Source organism: Sceloporus occidentalis, unplaced genomic scaffold (assembly GCF_023333645.1).
Source record: "Sceloporus occidentalis isolate IW3139 unplaced genomic scaffold, rSceOcc1.0.p SCAF_5, whole genome shotgun sequence".
Lineage (NCBI taxonomy): Eukaryota > Metazoa > Chordata > Lepidosauria > Squamata > Phrynosomatidae > Sceloporus > Sceloporus occidentalis.
Genome location: NW_028316985.1, coordinates 29,656,171 through 29,677,626, shown reverse-complemented (window position 1 = coordinate 29,677,626; position 21,456 = coordinate 29,656,171). Strand labels below are relative to the sequence as shown.

At 39.8% G+C, this 21,456-nt stretch overlaps 1 protein-coding gene across 1 annotated transcript; it reads right to left on the bottom strand.

The window, feature by feature from the left end:
• Positions 1-1,637: 1,637 nt before the first annotated feature.
• On the bottom strand, positions 1,638-16,906 carry FBXO7 (F-box protein 7). The gene is made up of 9 exons (XM_089528062.1): positions 16,537-16,906; positions 12,564-12,861; positions 11,878-12,102; positions 9,622-9,763; positions 6,465-6,548; positions 5,422-5,514; positions 3,146-3,322; positions 2,826-2,863; positions 1,638-2,342 (listed from the first exon to the last, which is right to left on the bottom strand). The coding sequence occupies exons 1-9, from the start codon at positions 16,668-16,670 to the stop codon at positions 1,950-1,952; spliced, it is 1,584 nt and encodes a 527-aa protein (XP_089384188.1). The 5' UTR covers positions 16,671-16,906; the 3' UTR covers positions 1,638-1,949.
• Between the last annotated feature and the right edge of the window lie 4,550 nt (positions 16,907-21,456).

Below are 21,456 nucleotides of genomic sequence, written 5' to 3'. Positions count from 1 at the left end.
CAATGCCATTGTATTTCTATGTATGGTTGTGAAAGCAGGACAGTGAAGAAAGGTGATAGGGGGGGGAAATCAATTCATTTGAGATGTGATGCTGGAGAATAGTTCTGAGAATACCGTGTACTGTATTACTAAAAATACCAATGGATGCGTCCTTGAGCAGATCAAGCCCGAACTCTCCCTGGAAGCAAAGATAACTAAACTGAGGTTGTCATATTTTGGCAATATCATGAGAAGAAAGGACTTACTAGAAAAGACTACAATGCTTGAAGTGGAGGACAATAAGAAAAGAGGGAGATGGCATTCCAAGTGGATAGAACTAAATATTAAGGACAACTTCCGAGAGAGAAAAAAACACTTTGTCAAGTTTCATGTTGCAACTTTAGTATTTGTGCCATCTGGAAACAATGAGTTTCCATGAACAGATCTAATGAACAATCAAGCAAGCAATAATATATGTCAATATTACATGCTGCAGCATTACTTCAAATCTCATCCTTAATTCACACATTTAAGAGCTGGTAGACATTTTGATATACACACCTCAGAGGTTATTGTTTGGAGCACAGCAGTAATAATGTTTTCCCCATTTTCTTCGTATAGCACAGTTATATGTAGCCTTCAATTATAACCAAATTCATCCCAAGTTATTTGAAATAGAGGCTAAATTGGCTTATCGAAATCAATGTGATTGGATCAAATAGAGACTAAATTGGCTTACTGAAATCAATGTAACTGGATCAAATGGTTATTAAAAACTTTCAGTGGGGCTGAAAATACTGGACTGAGAAAGTTATGCAGAAATGGGTAATTTAATTCTTCATCACCAGATAGTACAACAAAACTGAGGAGAGATACAATCTTTGATTTAACCATATATCTTCGGAAACTATATTTGTGTAGATGTTTCATTAAGTAGATATTTTCTATTAAGTTTTGTTCTGAAACACAATTGTTTATTGACTGTATGAATATTTTGTGTATTACTTCCCAAATATTATACAGGCATGATTAGCAATCATGCATATAACTATAGAATACATGACAACTAGGAATCTTTACTCTGATGTAAAGGAACATAAGCAAAGCTGGTAAAAACAAAGATACTGATTTACTCATATCCATCACAACAACACAGTTCTCATCTTATTTGATCGTACAGTAGGTGTGGTTTTATTTTATAACGTACTTAAAGCTTTCTCCTGATACCTGCAAGGATTAGAAGACAATATCTTATTGTCGTACCTTCTGGCATTCTTGCTCATGACTGGGATCTGGGTTGCTTTGTAGCATGTTCTTATTCAACTGTTCGTAGGATGAACTGCTCAGTGTTTTAATCATTCAAGTGTAACAAAAAACATTTTAGATCTGTATTCTTTGTGCAATGAAGTCCCGAAACCAAAATTGCTTTTCAAGTAATAAAATGAAGGGGGAAAAAACTTCTTGTTGCAGAATACATTTGAAAAAGAATCAAATCAGATACCTTTCAGGCTTGGGCTTTCTGTATATCAGATATTGCACAAAAGAGAAAGTTCTCATGAAACAGATATTTAATAAGGCCAATTATTAAGTGGAAAACACAACTGCAGACATTTTAAAGGCACACTTAATGAATAAGGCAATCCAGACAAATGCAAATGTTCGTGTTTAAAGTGCTGTTTATTTGATGCAGCAAAGGCCAACCATCTTATGCTTTCTAAGAAGCAATTTGCAGATGGAAGTGGAAAGAATAGTGTCCTACACAGATCCTTCAAAAAGTATCTCCAGTGAGGCAGCACTGCTTGTTTGCACTGAAATTTTGGGCCCAAGTCCTTGGAATCAGAATACGGAGTACATATGCACTGCCATAGTTAAAACAGTCAGTCATCAAAAAACCTATAGCTGAAGTATTGTACAGTTTCAAAGCAAGCCCAGAAATGGGGAGATTAAAACACTACAGGCCACAGGAGCAATCATATGAATGCACGACGACTATCAATTGGGCGGCCCCGACTGGCTCTTCCTGGGAGTGTGGGATTGGGATCTTGAAATGACCCAAATGTATCAAAGTGTGGCCTGAAAGAAGGATATGCATCAAAGTGTGACCCAAGAGGAGGATATTCACTTGGAAGAAACTCTGTAGAAGCAGGAAACAGGGAGTGGATTGGGTCACTAATGAAAGGAGGTGTAGGCCTTTCATCAATTTCACCACCAATGATAATTGGGGGGTACAGACAGTTAGGTGGAAAAGGATTAGGATACAGTGGGTTGGGATGAAGGGGAAGGGGAAGGGGAGGAGGGGGTAAAAACATCATGTGTCTCCACCTCAGGGCATCCCTCTTCTGCTTCAATTTTTTCTTGTACAGCTGCAAGAAAGAAATGAAAAAGCTTAGCCTGAAGCCTAAAGTGGTTCAATATTCCACAAAAAAAGTTGCCTAGAACATTCTGGTGATGAATGCACCATGCTCTAGGACTGCTGAAGTGGCAGACTCCTCAACACAACAGTCTCAAAAGCAGTGTCATTTGAATAACTTCATCATTTAAAGGAAAAATGTCTAACTAGGCTGGTCCCTCTTTAGCCACAGTTCTTATTTTAATACAGCATTTTTACTGGACACCTAGAATTTCAGACCATTATTCAGCTGTGCTTGGTTCTAAAAAAGTTGAAAGAGTGGCATTAAGAATACTGTTGTGCTTAATCTTTCTTTAACATTAGAAGGAAAAGAGAGTGGCTCCTCTATCAATTGGAGCTTCCATTAGCTTAGAACTTAGTTCATACACCTCTGCTTCTTCCTTTTTCTTTAAAGGAAGGCGGTGACTAGAAAAGATGTACAAAGGCAGACACCTACCTCCTTCCAGTCTGTGTCACGAGACCTGGCAACAGGATCTACAAAGAAGCATCAGAATTCAGTATGATATAGCAATCTAAAATTGTATTTCTGTACATCCAGGAAAGATAAACAATGCAGAAGGTCTGTGCTGTTCACAAGACTATCACAAAAAGAACTGCCAAAGGCCTTCCCCAAAAGACTGTCTGGTGATTGTCCCCTGGTGTTCAGTGCTGCTGCTGGATTTCTTAAGAGAGAATTAAAGCTTGCCAGATTGCTTAAGGCAATGTTTGGAATCAAACCTCTTTTCAACTCTAAGCAACAAGAAAGTGCATAGTCACCTCTAAAATCACGCAGATATATGAATCTCCACAACAGCTGGTCATTTGAAGCTGCATAGAGGTCATGGCAAACAGCAGATAAAGAGAGAAGCGAGCGGACATCCAAGAGACGGAAAATTCGGAGTTTCAGCTCCAGTGGAAGGACCACCAATCCAAACACATCAGGTAGGTTCAAAGCTAAGAGGATATAAAGGGGGAGAAAAGAATTATCCACAATGCTACAATAATTTGACTATTTGTTTTATAATGCACTTTATCATTACAGGTTGAATATCTCTTATTCAAAATGCTTGGTAGAAGAAGTGTTTTGGATTTCAGATATTATTATTATTATTATTATTATTATTATTATGGAATACTGTATATTCATATACATAATGAGATATTTTAGGAATGGGACTCAAGTCTAAACATGAAATTCATTTATGTTTCATATATTCCTCATATACATAGTCTGAACCATCAGAAAGCAAAAGTGTCACTTAGCCACCCATGTGGATTTTAGAATATTCTGAATTTCTGGTTATTGAATACTTAACTTGTACCTCAAACTAGTTACAGATAAGGTAAAATATGAAGATACAGAAAATGGATATGGTAAAGTTTTGATTTAGTTGTTTATGTACAGAGGGAATGTAATACTTAGTCCTCAATTTATTTCTCAGCAAAAGGCTGGAAATACCTTAACCCAGGCCTCTTTCCTTTTTTCAAAAACATAGTGGTTCTAAGAACATTAAGCCACAATGGAGCATAGAAGAAACCACATAAGACATTTTGAAATCTAAGGAGACTACTACATTCAGGTTATACCTATCCCCGCCAATGAATTTCATTTAAGTTTTTGGTAGAAGGATGACAGAGCATATTCTAATACTAGTGATGGTTAGAAGCCTAAAGAGACTTCTGCCATTTATGAAATTAAGGTGCTTCTGATACCATCATTGGGATGATTTACATCTGAATGTGTGTCAAATATGAGAAGAGCCAAAAAAGTATAACATCACATGGAACATCACCACTTGTGAACTGCACATTTTGATAAAACATCCCACCTATGGAGAACAAGCTGACCCTCCTTTAGAGGACCAGTAGTTAAGCATTTTAAGTGAATGTGTCCCCATTGTTACTACAGACGTGTTTCTTTTAATAATTCTCTCATGTATATCAGATTTAGTGTTAGAATTTCTACAGCCTGGATAACGAACTCCATACGTTCTACAAAATTTAACATTAATTGCAACATAGAATTTCACATTGAATTCTATACCATCACTCACATAGGAAACAGGGCAGAGGAAGAGAAGGATAATCCCATCTTCGAATGTTCCCATTACAGTAATTTGACCACTAGAAAGACCAAACCATTCTGGGAAAAGGTGGCAATATAAATGGTTGTCAACTAACTACTGACTCCATCATGCCCACTGAAATATATGCTAAGGTTCACACAACCAAAGCTTCAACTTCCTTAACTTGGAAACAAACTCAAGAGCTTAGACAATGACATTAGTCATGTTTAATATGAAGCAGTGTGTTGTTTTCCCTTAGCCTGGAAAAACAGAAATGAAAAAAGAAGCGAAAAAGATCAAAGCTAGCATTTTAATGCTTGCTATATTGTCAAGCCACATAGGAAACAGCCTCTCCAGAGGGCTCAGTAACAGTAGAGGTCTTTGCCCCTTAAATGAATCTTTCAGGACTTCAAAAGAGGTTTCTGATTTTTATCTATTTTATTAGCCTTTCCTAAATTAGAAACTGGCATTTATTCCATTTTGTACGTCACAGCTACAACCAACACTATACTTAAGGGGAAGAAATGCATTTACTTACGAGAATTAGAATGCAACCTAGCATGAAGGCTAGCTACCATGCTTTCTGTGTAAACTGGATTGCTACAGTGTTTTATGTGCCCATCTAGACATTTTTAGATTTTAGAGGATGGGGCTGACGTGATATATCCCATCTGCTAAAGTCTATCCACATGCCCATATGTACAACTACAGGTCTTCAATATACTATGGGCCTAGGCAGTATCAGAGAGCAGGTAACTGTGCATATCAGGAATAGATATTGGCTTTCATTTTAATTAAAACCTAAAAGTTCTCAACACTGGCTCAGTACCAGATCTGATAAAACTTTGCATTTAATAAGTGAAAGAGTAAATGAGATGTCTAAAAACTGCTGTCACAATTAGGAACTCAAAAAGTTGCTTAAACCACTGCGTAAGAAACACTTTTTACAAAGGATCCACAATGCGCTTTTTCTAGCTCTTGTCTTACCTTGCCGGGCAGCAGCCAGAAGAGGGTAAACCAGCCGATCTTTAAAGAGACGAGACAGCTTCTGAAGATCTTTATACACCCCTATAACATTTGCTTTAGGAAGAAAAAAAAAAGCGTTTAATATCAATAGCATTTCATTTGTAAACAATTCAAACAATTACTTTAAAGAACAAATCATCTTCAAATAATTGATAAAAAAAGTTGGTTTTTATTCAGATTAAAAATGTGCCACAATAATTATGTTTATACAGATCAGTGGAAGTCAGCATGGGCTGCTAGTCTTTGGGCAATTATTAACAAATCTAAATAGAATAGCATTTAAATACAAAGAGACATTGGGGGGGGGGGTTCATGTGAGGGAAGAACAAATTAAGTTATGTTCATTGAAGCAGCTACTATAAGATTAAATAAATCCAGATCAAGTCCTGAGCTGCATATATAAAGTCCTATGCAAAATACTGTTACATTTTGCTTCAGATTTTCCAAGCTATGGCTCTCTCTGCTGGCCAATTTTCTGCCATTACACCACAATAATACAGCTAGAAGATTCCTTTAAGACAATATTAACAGATGCCTTCTTCAGCATTCGGAAACCTGTGAAGAGGGCTTAGAAAGGATCAGGATTATCACCAGCAGTCTTAGCCTGACCACCACTTCTTCAAGGGCTCTACTTGCACAAAGCCTCTTGGCTGCTACCCTGCCCATACATTACATAGATTTTCACTGCTTATTACTAATCTATCTTTATATTTTTCAGCTTTTGAATAAGGCTCTCTCAAAGGGGGCTACTTTTACGGTGAGCAAAACTATAAAAATAGAACTTCATAACAGTAGCAAATGTGATCTTTCATCATTTCAAGACCTGGGGAGAACCACTGTTACAAAACTGGTAAATATCTACTGGCTTCTGTTGGGGCAGGCTCTACAAATTTGCCCAATCGCACTATTCATTATCAAAATCGATTTTATGCTAATTCTACAGTAGCCCCTTGCTATTTCTCACTGGCAATCATCTTTGGATCAGACTAGATCATATTAGCTACCTGAATCCTGAAAGCAAATGAAGGATGCTGGCAGAAGCTGCAGCCTCTTCACACTTTTGATGTCATTAGAAATCTTTAACATTGCTGGAAAATATAAGAAATAGACAAAAAAATCTCTTATTATTCTTGATAACAGTCCACATTCTATACCGTGTCGCTCCTGCTTATTTGTTATTTTTTTCCTCCATCTCTCCAAATTCTCATCTTAACTCTTCTAATTCTCTGCTTGACTGCATTTTCCCCTGTCTTTAAGTCATACTCATTTCCATTTTTTCTTTTCACTTTAGCACCCTCACATCTTTTACCATAGCTCCTCCTCACCAAAAAAAAAAAAAAACAGTTTTAGTTCTTGCCAAATTTTAGTGTTGACTGTAGCAATTTAACCACCACCATGGGGGGGGGGGGGGCTGGAACTGGGCCCCAGCAGATACCAAGAGCCCACTGTAAAGATATCTCTATGTTCATTAACACAGAGAGATAATTTTTATCCAATGACTTTTAAAAAAAGTAAATCCCAAAGTTGCACATGTATCAACTTGGATCCTTGAGGTAGGAGACTGGACTACATGACCCATGCAGTACCTTCCAGCTCCATGACTCTGCCATTTCTTTCTTTTCTCTTTTTTCATTTTAAATACATTTGTGAACTGGTTTCATATCAGAATTTCCAATGCTGTCTCAGGTCATGGTTCATTTTTATTCAGTGGATGCAAGCTACAGGAAAAGAGATTCCACCTCAAGATTAGGAGGAACCTTCTGACAGTAAGGGCTGTTCGACAGTGGAACGAACTCCCTCGGAGTGTAGTGGAGTCTCCTTCTTTAGAGGTCTTTAAATAGAGGCTGGATGGCCATCTGTCGGGATGCTTTGATTGTGATTTCCTGCATGGCAGGGGATTGGACTGGATGGCCCTTGTGGTATCTTCCAACTCTACGATTCTATTGCTAAATTTTAGCAGTCATAGTCATGGTATGGCTATCAAAAGGTTCTGTGGGGATCCAATCCAGTTCTCTAACCTTCTGTAGAAAATAGATTCTTGTATCAAGAGACACTTGCTTGAAGTTTTTGTGCCAACTGAAATTGATACAAAGTAGCAATGCCTATACAAAACCCACCTATTATAAAATAATTATTTATAGAAATATGTCTAAAATAACACAGGAGAATCCATTAACAGAAAAAAAGAGTAACTAATCAAAATACAGTACCAAGTTTCTATTCCATATACAATACATTTGTATTTAAACTATTTTATTCCATGAATTGACTTAAAGACCCTTAAAGTATAATCTAAGAAGTAAGGACTAGCACCTTTAACTGTGGTAATCAATGCAGATACAATAACATCAAGAGTTCTATTAGATTCATTTTCTGGAAGTCATATTCAGTATTGTCTGAAACTTCTTAACACTCTGGAAGCTCATTTTAATGACCTACTTACTCACTTGGGAGAATGTGTTTAGGATTTGTATGGTCTTTAATGAAAAGAGTGCATCTGATGTTGAGGAATGGATAGCAAACAACTTCAGGAATGCTTGCTGCTTTAGGGGAGACTAAGTGGTATAATTTAATTTTCAGAAAGAATATGTTGAGTGAGAAGTCTCATGTACTATTTATTTCTTTGTGTGCTGCTTGGTACTCCAAATATTGAACTCTGAACCATTTCTCTCTAAGAGGGATAAAGCTAGTTGCATTGCTAAACAAACACATTGCTGGAAAGAAACTACCAGTAGTCTTTTTGCAAAATAAAATGAGGTATTAACACAACAAATTTTTTTAGAGACCACATATATGCACAAGTATATTTTCAATCTTGAGAAACAGAAATAAAAGGAAGTTTTAGAATTATTAAGGAAGATTCCCCCCATCCAATTAATAGGAATTGAATTTGCTTAATTCACAGATGCAGGGGGGAGACAGTGGTGTCCCCATGCTGGATGTCGCCCGGTGCAAGGGGGCTGCTTGGGGTTGGCGGTGGCACACTGGCCCTTCAGGCTTTGCCGCAGCGCACTCACATCCTCCTCCCCCTCCAGGCTGGAGCAACCTGCAAGGGTACATGCACACTTCTCCTCCATCCCGGACTTCCTCATGGCCAGAGGCCCATGGCCAGAGGCGGTGGAGCGCACATGCGCCTTTGCAAAATGCTCTGTTCTATGCTTTTTCCCAGGAGAGGAAGCCCAGGACAGAAGAGCAGTGCACATGTGCTCTTGCAGATTGCTCCGTCCTGGGATTCCTCTCTAGGGAAAAACCGCAGGATGAAGCAGTCCGCAAGGGCACACGTTCTTTCCTCCTGCTCCTTCTCTATTCTGGGCTTTTTCCCTAGAGAGGAAGCCCAGGATGAAGCAGCTTGCAAGGGGACATGCACATGTGCTGCTCCTCCTCCATCTCAAGCTTCCTCTCCAAGGAAAAGGCCCAGGACAGAGCAGCCAGCAAGGGCACATGCTTTCTTCTCCTCCTCCCCTGTCCCTGTTTTTTTCCTTGAAGACACATGGTGCCAGAGCAGCTGGAAATGGGGAGGAAGGCCAACCAGATGTCAACCCTCCTCTGGGTGTCACCTGGTGTAGTCTTGCACACACGCACACACACAGTGACGACACTGGGGGAGGATCTCTGCTTGAAGGCTTATGCAGCCCCCTCAGCTTGATAGTTCATAGGTACCAACACTGCAGGATACAAAAGTTCATAGGTACCAACACTGCAGCTTGATAGTTCATAGGTAGCAACACAGCAGCATACAAATACAGTCATCCCTCCATATTTGTGGCTTTGATATTTGCAGATTTGATTATTCACGGATTTCATTAATATGTTCTCTCTAGGACTGTCTAGGTCCTCCAGTGCAACTCTGTGGTCAACTTTAACTAAAAGTTGTACTGAAAGACCATTTGTAGCCACTCCAGTGCCTTTCTATGGTCAGTGTATGTTGGACATTGACCACAGAGTTGCACCGGAGGACCTAGAGATTCCTAGAGAGGTGTCCTCTCAGGTAAATTTGCAGTTTTTCCATATTCACGGGGGTCCTGTTCCCCTAACCCTAGCGAATATTGAGGGACAACTGTACTCATTTCATCATTTCTGGTAAAACTGAAGAAATATGGAAGGGAAAGGGTGACAAACACAAGTTAGTTTTCAACTAGAGAAATTGGAGAACACCCTTACCATTAACGACAATAAGATCTCCCAAAGGCACACATGTAAGGACTGCAAAGCCATTTTCACACAGTGGATGAGTATACAGCAGCTTATAAACACCTTTGTTTCTCCACTTCTCAGGCATTAATGATGCCTTTGCTTCTGTACCCTAGGAATAGGGAAAGAAGCTATTAACAAGCCAGTCCCTGCACCTGTTCTCCAACAATGGATCTGCCCAGAAATCGGAGAATGACCAGAAACCTTTATTTGGCACGCTTCAAATACAACAAATATTGATGGCTGATAATGTGTGGGATGCTTGATATTCAGGGGCGTAAATGCAAAAGAGTTTATATTGCCTTATACTTCAGAGATTATGTTGTACTGGAGAAGAAGCATGCAAATTTTAAACAGTACCCTTTGTGTTTAATCCTTAATATTTTTAAAGGGTTAAATTACCTCCTATATTACTTTTAAGTAAATACCAGTTGCTGATTATTTCAAATAAATATAATATTGAACTGATTTTTTAATCCAAACCATTGTATGAAAAATCTCAGTAAGACCCATCAACCAAAAAAAAAAAAAACCAGTACAGATTGAGTCTCCCTTATCTGGAATTCCAAAATCTGAAATATTCCAAAAACCAAAACTTAATGTAAACAAACTTCATTCTATGAACAAAATTATTTAAAATATTGCATAAAATTACCTCCAGGCTATGTATATAAGGTGCATATGAAACATAAATTAATATTGTGTTTATTCTCCGGTCCCATCTCCAAGCTACCTCATTATGTACATATATGCAAATCCAGATATTTCAAAATCCAAAAGTCCCAAGCATTTGAGATGAGGGAGATTCAACCTGTATTTCTCATTTCACTAGTGTTTTTTAATATCTCCAAGTCCTTTAGAGAAAAAAATGTGCAGGAGATATGCCATGAATGTCTGAAAGATACTTCACTCATGACTAAATTTTATTTTATTCCTGAAGTGGAGCTTGGGGGAGTCTTCTAAAGCTCTGCCAACTTGTTCCACCAAGTCAAGCTGGCCAAACTGATCAGACCAGATTTTTCTAAAGCTTCTTCTTCCCAGTGAACGAACAAGAAAACCAATGTAGGCATTTTGTATGTCATTTTCCTTTCCCACTATCCATATCATTGTTCCTTACAGTCAAAGACTATAATGCATCCTTATAGCTGCCTTCCTCCAAAACTTTTATTTATAACACAGGAGCCAATCTGATGAGCATGGATTCCTTTTTCCCACTCTCTCTTTAATTCTGTGTTACAGACACAGTCACGCAAATCAAACACAGTAACAACTGTGGTTCATTCACATCAAAGAGAAAACACATTATCTAAAAAAGGGTTTACAGACTGTGATAATGAGATTATGTTTTGCATCAGTATACTTGTGTATTATTATTATTATTATTATTATTATTATTATTATTATCTTATACCCCGCTCTTCAGCCAAAAGGCTATCAGAGTGGCTTACAAATTGTACTCAAAATAACAGACAAGACAGAACATCTATGTGAATGAGAGTGGCTTGTAATCTGTAAATAATTATTTGCATGCTGGACAGATGTGAGAGCTGGACAGTTAAGAAAGAGGACAGGAAGAAAATCAATTCATTTGAGATGTGGTGCTGGAGAAGAGTACTAAGGATCCCGTGGACAGCCAAAAAGATAAACAAATGGGTCACAGAGCAGATCAAGACAGAAATCTCCCTGGAAACCAAGATGATAAAATTTAGGCTGTAATTACTTCAGACACATCAAGAGAAGGCACGTCTCACTGGACAAAATAATAATGCTAGGAAAGGTGGAGGGAAGCAGAAAGAGAGGAAGGCTGCAAGATGATAGATGGACTCTATTCGGAAGGTCATGGGTATGGGTTTGCAGGAACTAAGAGCAGTGGAGGACAGGGAGTCTTGGAGATGTCTCATCCACAGGGTCGCCATGGGTCGAAACTAACTCAAGGGCAGTTAATAACAAACAAAAAGGAAACCCAAATCCAATTGTTAGTTCCAACCTGAATAGATTCAATAAATCAGTGGAAATACAGTAAGTCAACACTTATCCATAGAATCATAAAATCCAAGTTCCATTGTTTTACTTTAGCTTAAACAAAAAAAAAAAAAAAAAAATCAGATTTCAGACATAAGTACCTCTGTACCAGGTCAAGAAAAATCACCTAACAAAGATGTTTGAAATTCCTGTTTACTTTTATAGAAAGCTGGATGAAGGAGTGTTATTTTGTATCTTCCTTACTTGCGGTACATATCCTGTCTCCATCATTATAAGGTGGATTGAAACTATCAAAGCATCATTGGCACTGGTGCACTCTGCAGAGTGGTAGAGAGTCTGAAGTGAATGCGGCACTTGCCCATCTGTAGCTTCACAGCAAAGCATTGGCTCTGAAGGATATGAACCTGCAGCTTCTTGGTCAAGGTCATCTGAAGCCATCTCTGAAGTGAACTCTTGACTGGATCCTGCCTTGAAAGGATAGCAACAGAAACAAGAGAGCATTCAAAGATTGTGAAGTCAAAGGCTTTTACGGCCAACATCCATAGCTTTTTGTGAGTTTTTCGGGTTATGTGACCGTGTTCTGGAAGAGTTTATTCCTGATGTTTTGCCAGCATTTGTAGCTGGCATCTTCAGATCTTCATTCTCTGAAGATGCCAGCCACAAATGCTGGCAAAACATCAGGAATAAACTCTTCCAGAACACGGCCACATAGCCTGAAAAATCCACAAAAAAGATGCAAACATTGATATCAATTTGTGCAAACTGATCTAGAAAAAACAACAATGAAACAATTCAAAAATAGTGAGGAAAAGTGGCTTTTGAAGGGGCTTAAAACAGCTCCGATATTCTTTTCAGTTCTTTCAACATAAGGCACAGTATTTGATAGTCACAAAATGTAGCAAAAGAGTCTTCATTTCTTAAGGCCTTACCATATTGTCACTCATTTGCTCATCACTCTGGATTTTACAGTCTGCTATGTGTCCATTATGTAATTCATTATCTTCATCACTGGGTTGGCTGTGAAATGTAGCTGCAGCAGATGGCTCATGATTACTCTGTGATGAAGGAAGGGATGATGAGGAAGGTGGAGATAATCTGAGTGCTGCACCATCTTCTAATATCAAACGTATCAAGTCTCCTGAAACAATCCCAAATGATGCTAAGGTGTCCTGGTCTCCAGCCAATGAGTCTCTGTTGTTCAAGGTAATTGCAAACTTGGTTTCAGAGCTGCAGGGAAAACAAAGTTAACAATACAGGGAACATGACTGTATTGAGGCATTCGCTTCATTAGCAATCTTAAGTGATATATGTACATGTGCAACTGTATGTCTACACACTGCAAGAAGAAAGCATTGTACAGTTGTCCCTTCCCTTATGCAGAGGATCCGTTCTGGACCACCACCACCCCGCATAAGGGGGAAATCGTGTATGCTCGTGCCCCATTGAAAATAATGGGCCGTGTGCATGCAGCACATGCACCATTCACTAGATTGTCCTGCAGCTTCAGCATATGCTGAAAACCGCAGAAGTGAACCCGTGTATGCACTGTATAAACACTAGAGTAATCCCAAGAAGTCATTTCATTTTCTCCAGTGCATATTAAAATAATTTAAGCCAATTGCAAGCACACACATAGAAACATTTTACATGACTTCCAAAACATGGCTGCACAAATTGAAATACAGGAATTTTGAGTTAACTACCTCAGATAGAGAGACATTGGCCCAGTTCAAGCTTTTATCTAAGGCTGAATCCCCACTGCAGAAATGATCCAGTTTGACACCACTTTAACCACCATGGCTCAAGGCTACAGAATCCTGGGAATTGTAGTTTTCTGAGACATTAGCTTTCTCTTTCAGAGAGCTCTAGTGACACAATAAACTACCATTTTCAGAATTCTACAGCACTGAGCCACGGAAGCTAAAGTGGTGTCAAAGCAGATTATTTCTGCACCATGGAAAGCCACAGATTCATTTGTGCCTCACTCTTGTCCACTTTAGGGGTTATTACAGTTCAGCCAGTCATTTGTAAACCATACTTGTGGCCTGTTCAAAAAGGAAACAGAAACTTTCATTCTCCTACTGTCAGAAGTGAAGGAGAAAGGAGGATAAACATGAAATCACTTGCTAAACACAACATGGGAATTTGGACTGTTACATCTGTCTACTCTGGCTATGTGGATACAGAAGTGAGATCAATGCAGAATGTAACTGAAATAGATTCATAATAGGACATGTGAAAAGATATTTTGTGTATTAGTAACTAAATTATGAATTACAAAATACTAAAAAGGAAACCATAAATAATTTATGGCTTTCTTTATTTATTATTAGCATTATTATTAATGTCCAAGTTTATCAGCTCTATAAAGCCCTCTCTAACCAAAAGATTAGGAGAGGTGCCTTTTCCCCCTCATCTCCTGATTCAGTGGATGAGAAGGAAATCATTTCTAGCAAGGCTAATATAATGTTAAGCTTCTTTAGTTAACATGGGAATCAAATAACATTACCTCATTTGGTGGAAAGGTATACAGATTATCTTACAATTGTTCCAGTTAACTCCATACAGACTTATTTTGGAGTGAGTGCAATGAAGATCAGTTGGATTCAGTTCTTTACTTCTTCTCATAAACTGAATCAGGCTTACTGCTACTGTCTCTTAAGTATGCATTTAAAAGATTTCAGAAAGCTAGTAGTCATCAAGATTTCTTCTCATTTGTACAATGGAATCTGAACTGCACAGGGTTTGAAACTAAATTCAATCTATTTAAGACCATGTAAAGTGTTACACAATCTGCTGTTGAGTCACCAGATTAAATTTTTTATCGTTCTTCTCTCTCTGCACTGTTCCCAAGTCACAGGAATGTGTGACAAAGAGATGTCATTCATATCCCATTTTCCTTCCAAGAAACTGAAGCTGGTGCACTCTATTCTCACAACAGTCCTGTCAGTTGCTATGACCTAAGGTTGCTCAGTGAGTGTTACACTTCAGTAGGAATAGGAACACTCTAATTTTGTGTCTTGAAACTATTTGCTGAAAAAGCCAGGGCTTTTGAATACTTCCGTTCAGAGCGGTCTGTAAAAGATCCAGAAATCTGATAATTGCACATAATGTTCAGCCAGATATAGCAACACTGAACATTATTGGTGCACAAATATTTACCCTCTTTTCTTCAATGTTTTGCACCATCAAGTGTGTTTATGCACTGGAGTGTATGGCAAGACTTTTTCGAAAACCCATTTCTACAGCCATCCCTATACACAGCTCTGATAAACAGAGGTTTGGAGGAAATCAATAATTCTCTACCCTCTCACATACCCAACAAAGTCAGTACTCCAGGTGCCATCACGATAACAAGAGATCCTTCATACTCAACTCACCTCAACAATGTACATTTGCTCTAAAATTTAACTAGTCCTCAGACACCTGACAGCCAGTCTTGGTTTGTGAACAGGGTATAAGCGGGCTACGCAAATACAAAAGAGCAAGCAGCACAGAGGAATCGTGCCCCATTTCTCACTCAACACGGTGGACTCAGAGACACAGTGGTGTTAGTCTGAAACGTAGCTAAAAAGGTAAAAGTAGTCCCTTGACACGAATGTCTAGCCGTAACCAACTGCAGGAGGCGGTGCTCATCTCTGCTTCTAAGCCGAATAGCCAGTGTTCTGCAAGAACTGCTCAGGTGGTCATGTGGCCAGCATGACTCCACCGAACGCCCAGAAGTGGTACCTATCTATTTGCATTTGCATGCTTTTGAACTGCTAGGTTGGCAGAAGCTGGGACTAGTGATGGAAGCACACCCCAACATGCAGCACCCAGGCCTCAAACTGCCAATCTTGCAATCGACAGTCAGCATCTTAACCAATTGGGCCACTGCATCCCTATGCAATGGGATTTGGTAGCACCTGTGAGACAAACTGTGCAAAAGAAACTGTGGCATAAGCTTTTGTAGACTTTTGGTCTACTTCCTCAGATTCCACCTGAACATTAGGACACACTTCCTGAGGTTGAGAGCTGGTTGGCAGTGGAAGAAGATACCTCCAAGTTTGTTTGTTTTGGGGATTTTTAAGCAGACTGGGAAGCCATCTGTCAGGAGTGCTTTGACTGTGTCTTCCTAGATTGGACTGAGTGGCCCCTGCGGCTGCTTCCAATCCTATGCGTCTATACATGGAGTGCCCTAGTGCCCAGGAAGGGCCTTTAACCTGTCTGTAGGGATAGCCATGCAAACACAAAACTCGTGGGTATGGCCCTTTCCACCTGCCTTTGTCCCTCAATGACTGTGGCTAAAAACTGAACTTCATCAACAACAGTTTTGCATTTCTGCGGCTGTTTATGCCGTCTGTTCGCTCCATGCATCTGAGGAACCAGACCAAGGCTGCATCCACACTGGAGAAATAACCCGGTCTGGCACCGCTTTAACTGCCCTGGCTCTTTGCTATGGAATTCTGGGAGCTGGAGTTTGTTGTGGGCCCAGAGCGGAGCAAAGCTCCAACAAACTCCAACTCCCAGAATTCCATAGCAAAGAGCCAGAGAAAGAGTTAAAGTGGTCTCAAACTGGATTACTTCTGCAGTCTTCCATCTTCTGACAGACTGAGAAGGCTAAGTGTCTCACAAAACCACACTCCCAGGAATGCCTTCATCAATGGACCAAGGCGGTTAAAGCAGTGCCATTCCACATTGTTCCTGCAGTGCAGACGCAGCCTTGGACAGGCGAACTAGCACTCAAAATGGAGGACATTCGAGTAAACAATGTAGAGGATGCCCAAAGAGAAGCTACGAAACACTCATGTGAATCTACATCCATGCTTTTAAGCCACGCTCAAAATGGAGGGCCTTCTGGAACTGCTCCTGGACAGCAAGGCCGGGATGGAGGAGGCGTCCCCTCGCAGGAGTTGTTGTTACCTGTATCCCCAGGCGGGAAGGAGCTCCTGGCAGAGATACGCGCGCAGTTCCCCCAGCGTTGGCGCCTCCTCCTCCTCCTCCTCAGGCAGCTCCAGCTGAGCCGTTCGCTTCCCCAGCCGCACTCGGAGCTTCATCGCGGCGGCGGCGGCGGCGGCAACGCTCTCGCGACCCTTCGCTCACCTCAGCCAAAGAGAAGAGCGCACACTAACACCCCTCTTCCTCCCTCAGCGGAGGAGGAGGAGGAGGAGGAGGCGGAAATGGCCGCGACTCGCGCCAGGGACTTCCGGCCGGCCGCCGTTGTTGTTATTATTGGTTTTGGTTGGTGAGGAGGAGAAGGAGGAGGAGAACGAAGCACCGCCTCCATCCCCCATCCATCCCCGCGGCTTACGTCATCTACGCCACGCCCTCTCTCCTCCCTCTTTTATGCAAATATTCTTCCCGGCCCCGCCCCTCTCGCTCTGAGCCACGCTGCACCTCCTCCTCAACAACTCCTTTTACGCAATTATATTCAGCCACGCCCCCTCTCGCTTCTCAGCCGCGCCCTCCTCTCCGCCCCTTTTCTGCAAATGTATTCCAACCCGCCCCCTCTCGCTCGTCAGCCCCGCCCAGCCTCCTCTTTCCCGCCCCATTTTATGCAAATATATTCGGCCCCGCCCCGTTTGCCAGCCGAGCCCCACCTCCTCCTCCGCCTTCTCCCCGCCCCCTTTTATGCAAATAAGTTCCTCCGAGCGGCCGAACGAATCCGGAAAAGAACGAGGACTTTTAAGGGTGTTTTTGTGAGGCGTTCTCTGTCAGAGAGAGCTCTGGCGCCGCCATAAACTATAATTCCCAGGATTCCCTAGCACTGGGGCAGCTACGTTTAGGGAGGAATATCCAGCCAGAGAGAGCTCTTAGGCCTCACCGAACTACAAACCCCAGAATGCAACAGGAGGAGTTGCATTTAAAACTTTTAATTAATGCAATGTTTTTAATTGCTTGTATCGATTGTAGTGTTTTTAACTGTTGGGCTGTTTTAGGTTTTTGTCAGCCGCCTTGAGTCCCTGTTGCTGGGAGGAAGACGGGGTATAAATAAAAATAATAAACAATAACAATAGCAGTAAAAGCAGTATAGTCACTTTTTAAGAGCGTATTCAAGCAGTTTGACACCACTTTAAAAGTCATGGCTCCATCCTATGGATTCCTAGGATTTGTAGTTTCTGGCAGAGAAGGCTAAATGCGTCACAAAACTACAAATCCCAGGATTCCATAGTGTTGTAAAGCGGCACAAGTGCGGATGCGGCCTTTCTTTTGACGCACAATTTTCTGGATCTGAGGAGAAGCAGCAAAGAGAACAGACGACGGCGGGGGATGCTTCGTTTATGTTTATAATTTAAAAACACCATAAAACCTGCGGAAAACTATTAACAACAGAATCTCAGCAAAGATTGTGAGAATATCCCACACATCTCTGCAAGACCTTTGTGAGAACTAGATTTCGAAAGAGCTGTTTTTAAAGGGCAAATGCATGCGCCTACTTCTGTAATTTTGCATTGAAATTAGCCTTGAGAACCACCAATATATATACATATATACACACACACAGAGAGACAAACATACATGTCCAGGAAAAACAAAACTTACGCTACATACCAACCATTAAAGTCTTAATCCTATCCATCAGAAGCTGTTTAGCCAAAATAAGAAAGCCCTGAAAAAACATCCTTTGGAAAACGCTGAAGTTTTATTAATAAAGTGTATAAAGTTTATTGAACAATTTAAAATACAATATACCATTCATATCAAAATAACAACATCATACATCGTATAACATCAAATACATCATATAGCATGCATCGTATGACGCAAATGTTTTTAAAGCGTCTGGTGTTTTAAAAGAAATATCTATGCTTACTTTCTCTATTAAGTAGACAATTAGTTGGCATTGTGGTAACATTTCTGTGACAGAATCATCCTCAATGTTAATTTCAAACTGGAAATATATTCCCACACCAGGAACCAAAATTTAGATGTAATAAATGTAAATATTATAGTGACGATAAAAATTTCCCTCTGAAACTATCAGAATATTTAAAATATTAAGCTACAGCAAATTGTGAGAGCTGTTTAAAGAAAGGGGGAGAATATTATACCAGAGACACAGGAGCAGAAAGCTGCTTATTTTTTTTTTTTACAGTGTCTTATTGTTAAACATAAAGAAAACAAAAGTAATGACCACGGAGAACTTAAACAAATTCGAACTAGACCATGAGGAAATAGGAATAGTAAAAGAGTTCTCATACCTGGGATCAAACATTGATAGGAACAGGGACTGCAGCCAGGAAATCAGAAGAAGATTAAGAATGGAGAGGGCAGCTATGAAAGAACTAGAACAGATTCTAAAATGCTAAGATATACAGCTGAACACAAAAGTTAGAATCATACAAGCCATTGTGTTCCCTATTATGTATGGATGTGAGAGCTGGACAGTTAAGAAACAAGACAGAAAGAAAACCAATTCACTTGAAATGTGCTGGAGAAGAGTGCTGAAGATCCCATGGACAGCCACAAAGACAAACAAATGGGTCCTGGAACAGATCAAGCCAGAAATCTCCCTGGAAGCCAAGATGACAAAACATAGGCTGTCATACTTTGGACACATCATGAGAAAGAAGGACTCAATGGAAAAGACAATAATGCTAGGAAAAGTGGAGGGAAGTAGAAAGAGAGGAAGGCCACATGCTAGATGGATGGAGTCTAATAAAGACATCACAAGTTTGAGTTTGCAGAAGCTGGGCAGAGCAGCGGAGGACAGATGGTCTTGGAGATGTCTTTTCACCAGGGTCACCATGCGTTGAGACCGACGCAAGAGCAGTTAACAACAACAACAACATCTACACTGTAGAAATAATGCAGTTTGACACCACTTTAACTGCTGTGGCTCCATCCTACAGTCTTCCACTGATTCTAACTTTCATATGAGTAGACATATCTGGAATTGTATTTTCACTACTCCTTTTCTTATGGAACTGTGAATAGGTTAGATGTTGCCTTCATATTGTTAGTTGGCAATCACTTATTATTGGTCAGGATGTTGACCTTTAGCAGAAAACATATGACTTAAAACCACTCGAGTATTTTGACATATGAGGCAAAAACTCTCACAAGTTACTCCTTCCTATTCCTAGCATAGAAATAAAGTAACACCAAGTTAAACTGACAGTTTGCTGTCCCTGCATGACGCCCCTGGTCTATTGCCTGAGGCAATTACCTCTTCCTGGTGTCTACCTCAGACCTTTCTCATAAGAAGATTAATGACATTTTCCTATATGCGCTTTGTAAATAACTCATGTACATCTTGCTGTCCTTCAATATTAATGTGTTCTGCAAAGTAGTCTGGTAAAAAAGTTTTCTTTATCTCGCCTGTAAGTAGAGAAAGTCTTTTTGCCAGTTTGCATGGCAATGTTCTAGAAAGGTTAACTCATTTCACTGTCTAGTGCACTAATGTCTGGCAATTCTTTGCCTCACTGCATATGAATGTACTGTTGCATAAACCTTGTCAAAAATGGGGAGCAGGGAAAGACTTGAAAGCTTGGCAAATACTTCCCTTACCACGTATCTTTATGAACAATGCATAAAGTGTCAAAGCAATCCAGCATGTCCGGAATGGGAAGCAACACAGAACTACCAGCAAAAATGCCCAAAGCTAAGACAACCAGAGCATAACCAAATGGGTCACCTGAGCAGACTTGGCTCTCAATAAAGTTTCTGGCATCATGCTTTCCCTGAAAAATTTCTCATGCTTTTGCATATTCAAGACATTGGCATTGTCCTGAAAGAATGATGGTCATATTCGACTTCTTTGCTTTTCAGTTTCGCTAAGAACATGTCCACCTGGAGTTTAGGTGCTTGGACTTAAAATAGTGAGGAGTGATAGCCTCATTTCTGGTTGGCTATTTCAAGATATTTTCCTTATTGGTTGTTCTGTGCCATACAAAAACGAGAACATTTTTTTAAAGAAAAACTTGTTTGCTTTGGTTTAGTATGTTAGGATGCTGAGTTCCCATGCTTTACAGTAAATGCTCTTGCTTGGGAAAGTCTTCCTTTGTGTTGTGCCATCTGAAACTGAGAGCACTGCAAATCTTGATAGGTAAGTGATGAAAACTATTTGAGTTCTTATTTCTTCTGAAAGGCTATTACAAATGTTTAGTGCCTCCTCGTGGGTATAATTCTTCATATAATCTTAATCTCGCATAGCAGTCTTCAACCTCCCTACTGGTTAATGGATTGGATTCAGTGTAGGTAGACCCATTGACCCACTAAAATTGATAATATTTAAGTCATGAATGAACTGTTTAATTCAGTGACTTTAAGTGTCACCTAGTCTGCCTTGTGGTGTTTGCCTATGAGCTTTAAAACGGCTTGTCCTTATATATCTGTTATGAGAACATTAAGAAAGTATTTGGTTTATTAATTTTAATTACTAAAATTAAGATGTTAATTTACCAGCTATTTTAATAAATCAGCACATAGTTTTAAATTAGTTTGAGATTATATGAGGTTTATTTAAGAAGGGTTTTGTAGCTTTTGAATGCATAAAAAACTTATTGAAAAGAAACTTGGATGAGGGCTTGTTATCTAACATATGTAAAAGTGTTTCTTTTAACAAATATAAAAGTGTTTCTTTTACCATATTTAAAAGTGTTTCCAAAACTTTTTCGGTATTTCTGAAATAATTGTCTGTTTTGCAAATGGAAAAGTGCTCTTCTGATTTTGTTATTACATGTTAGAATTGTATTTACAGTAAGCAAAACATTGCACACATAGAAGAAAATTTATTGAGAGCCAAGTCTGCTCTGCTGACCCAGTTGGTGATGCTCTGGTTGTCTTAGCTTTTGACATTTTTGTTGGTGGTTCTGTATTGTACCCCATTCTCCACATGAT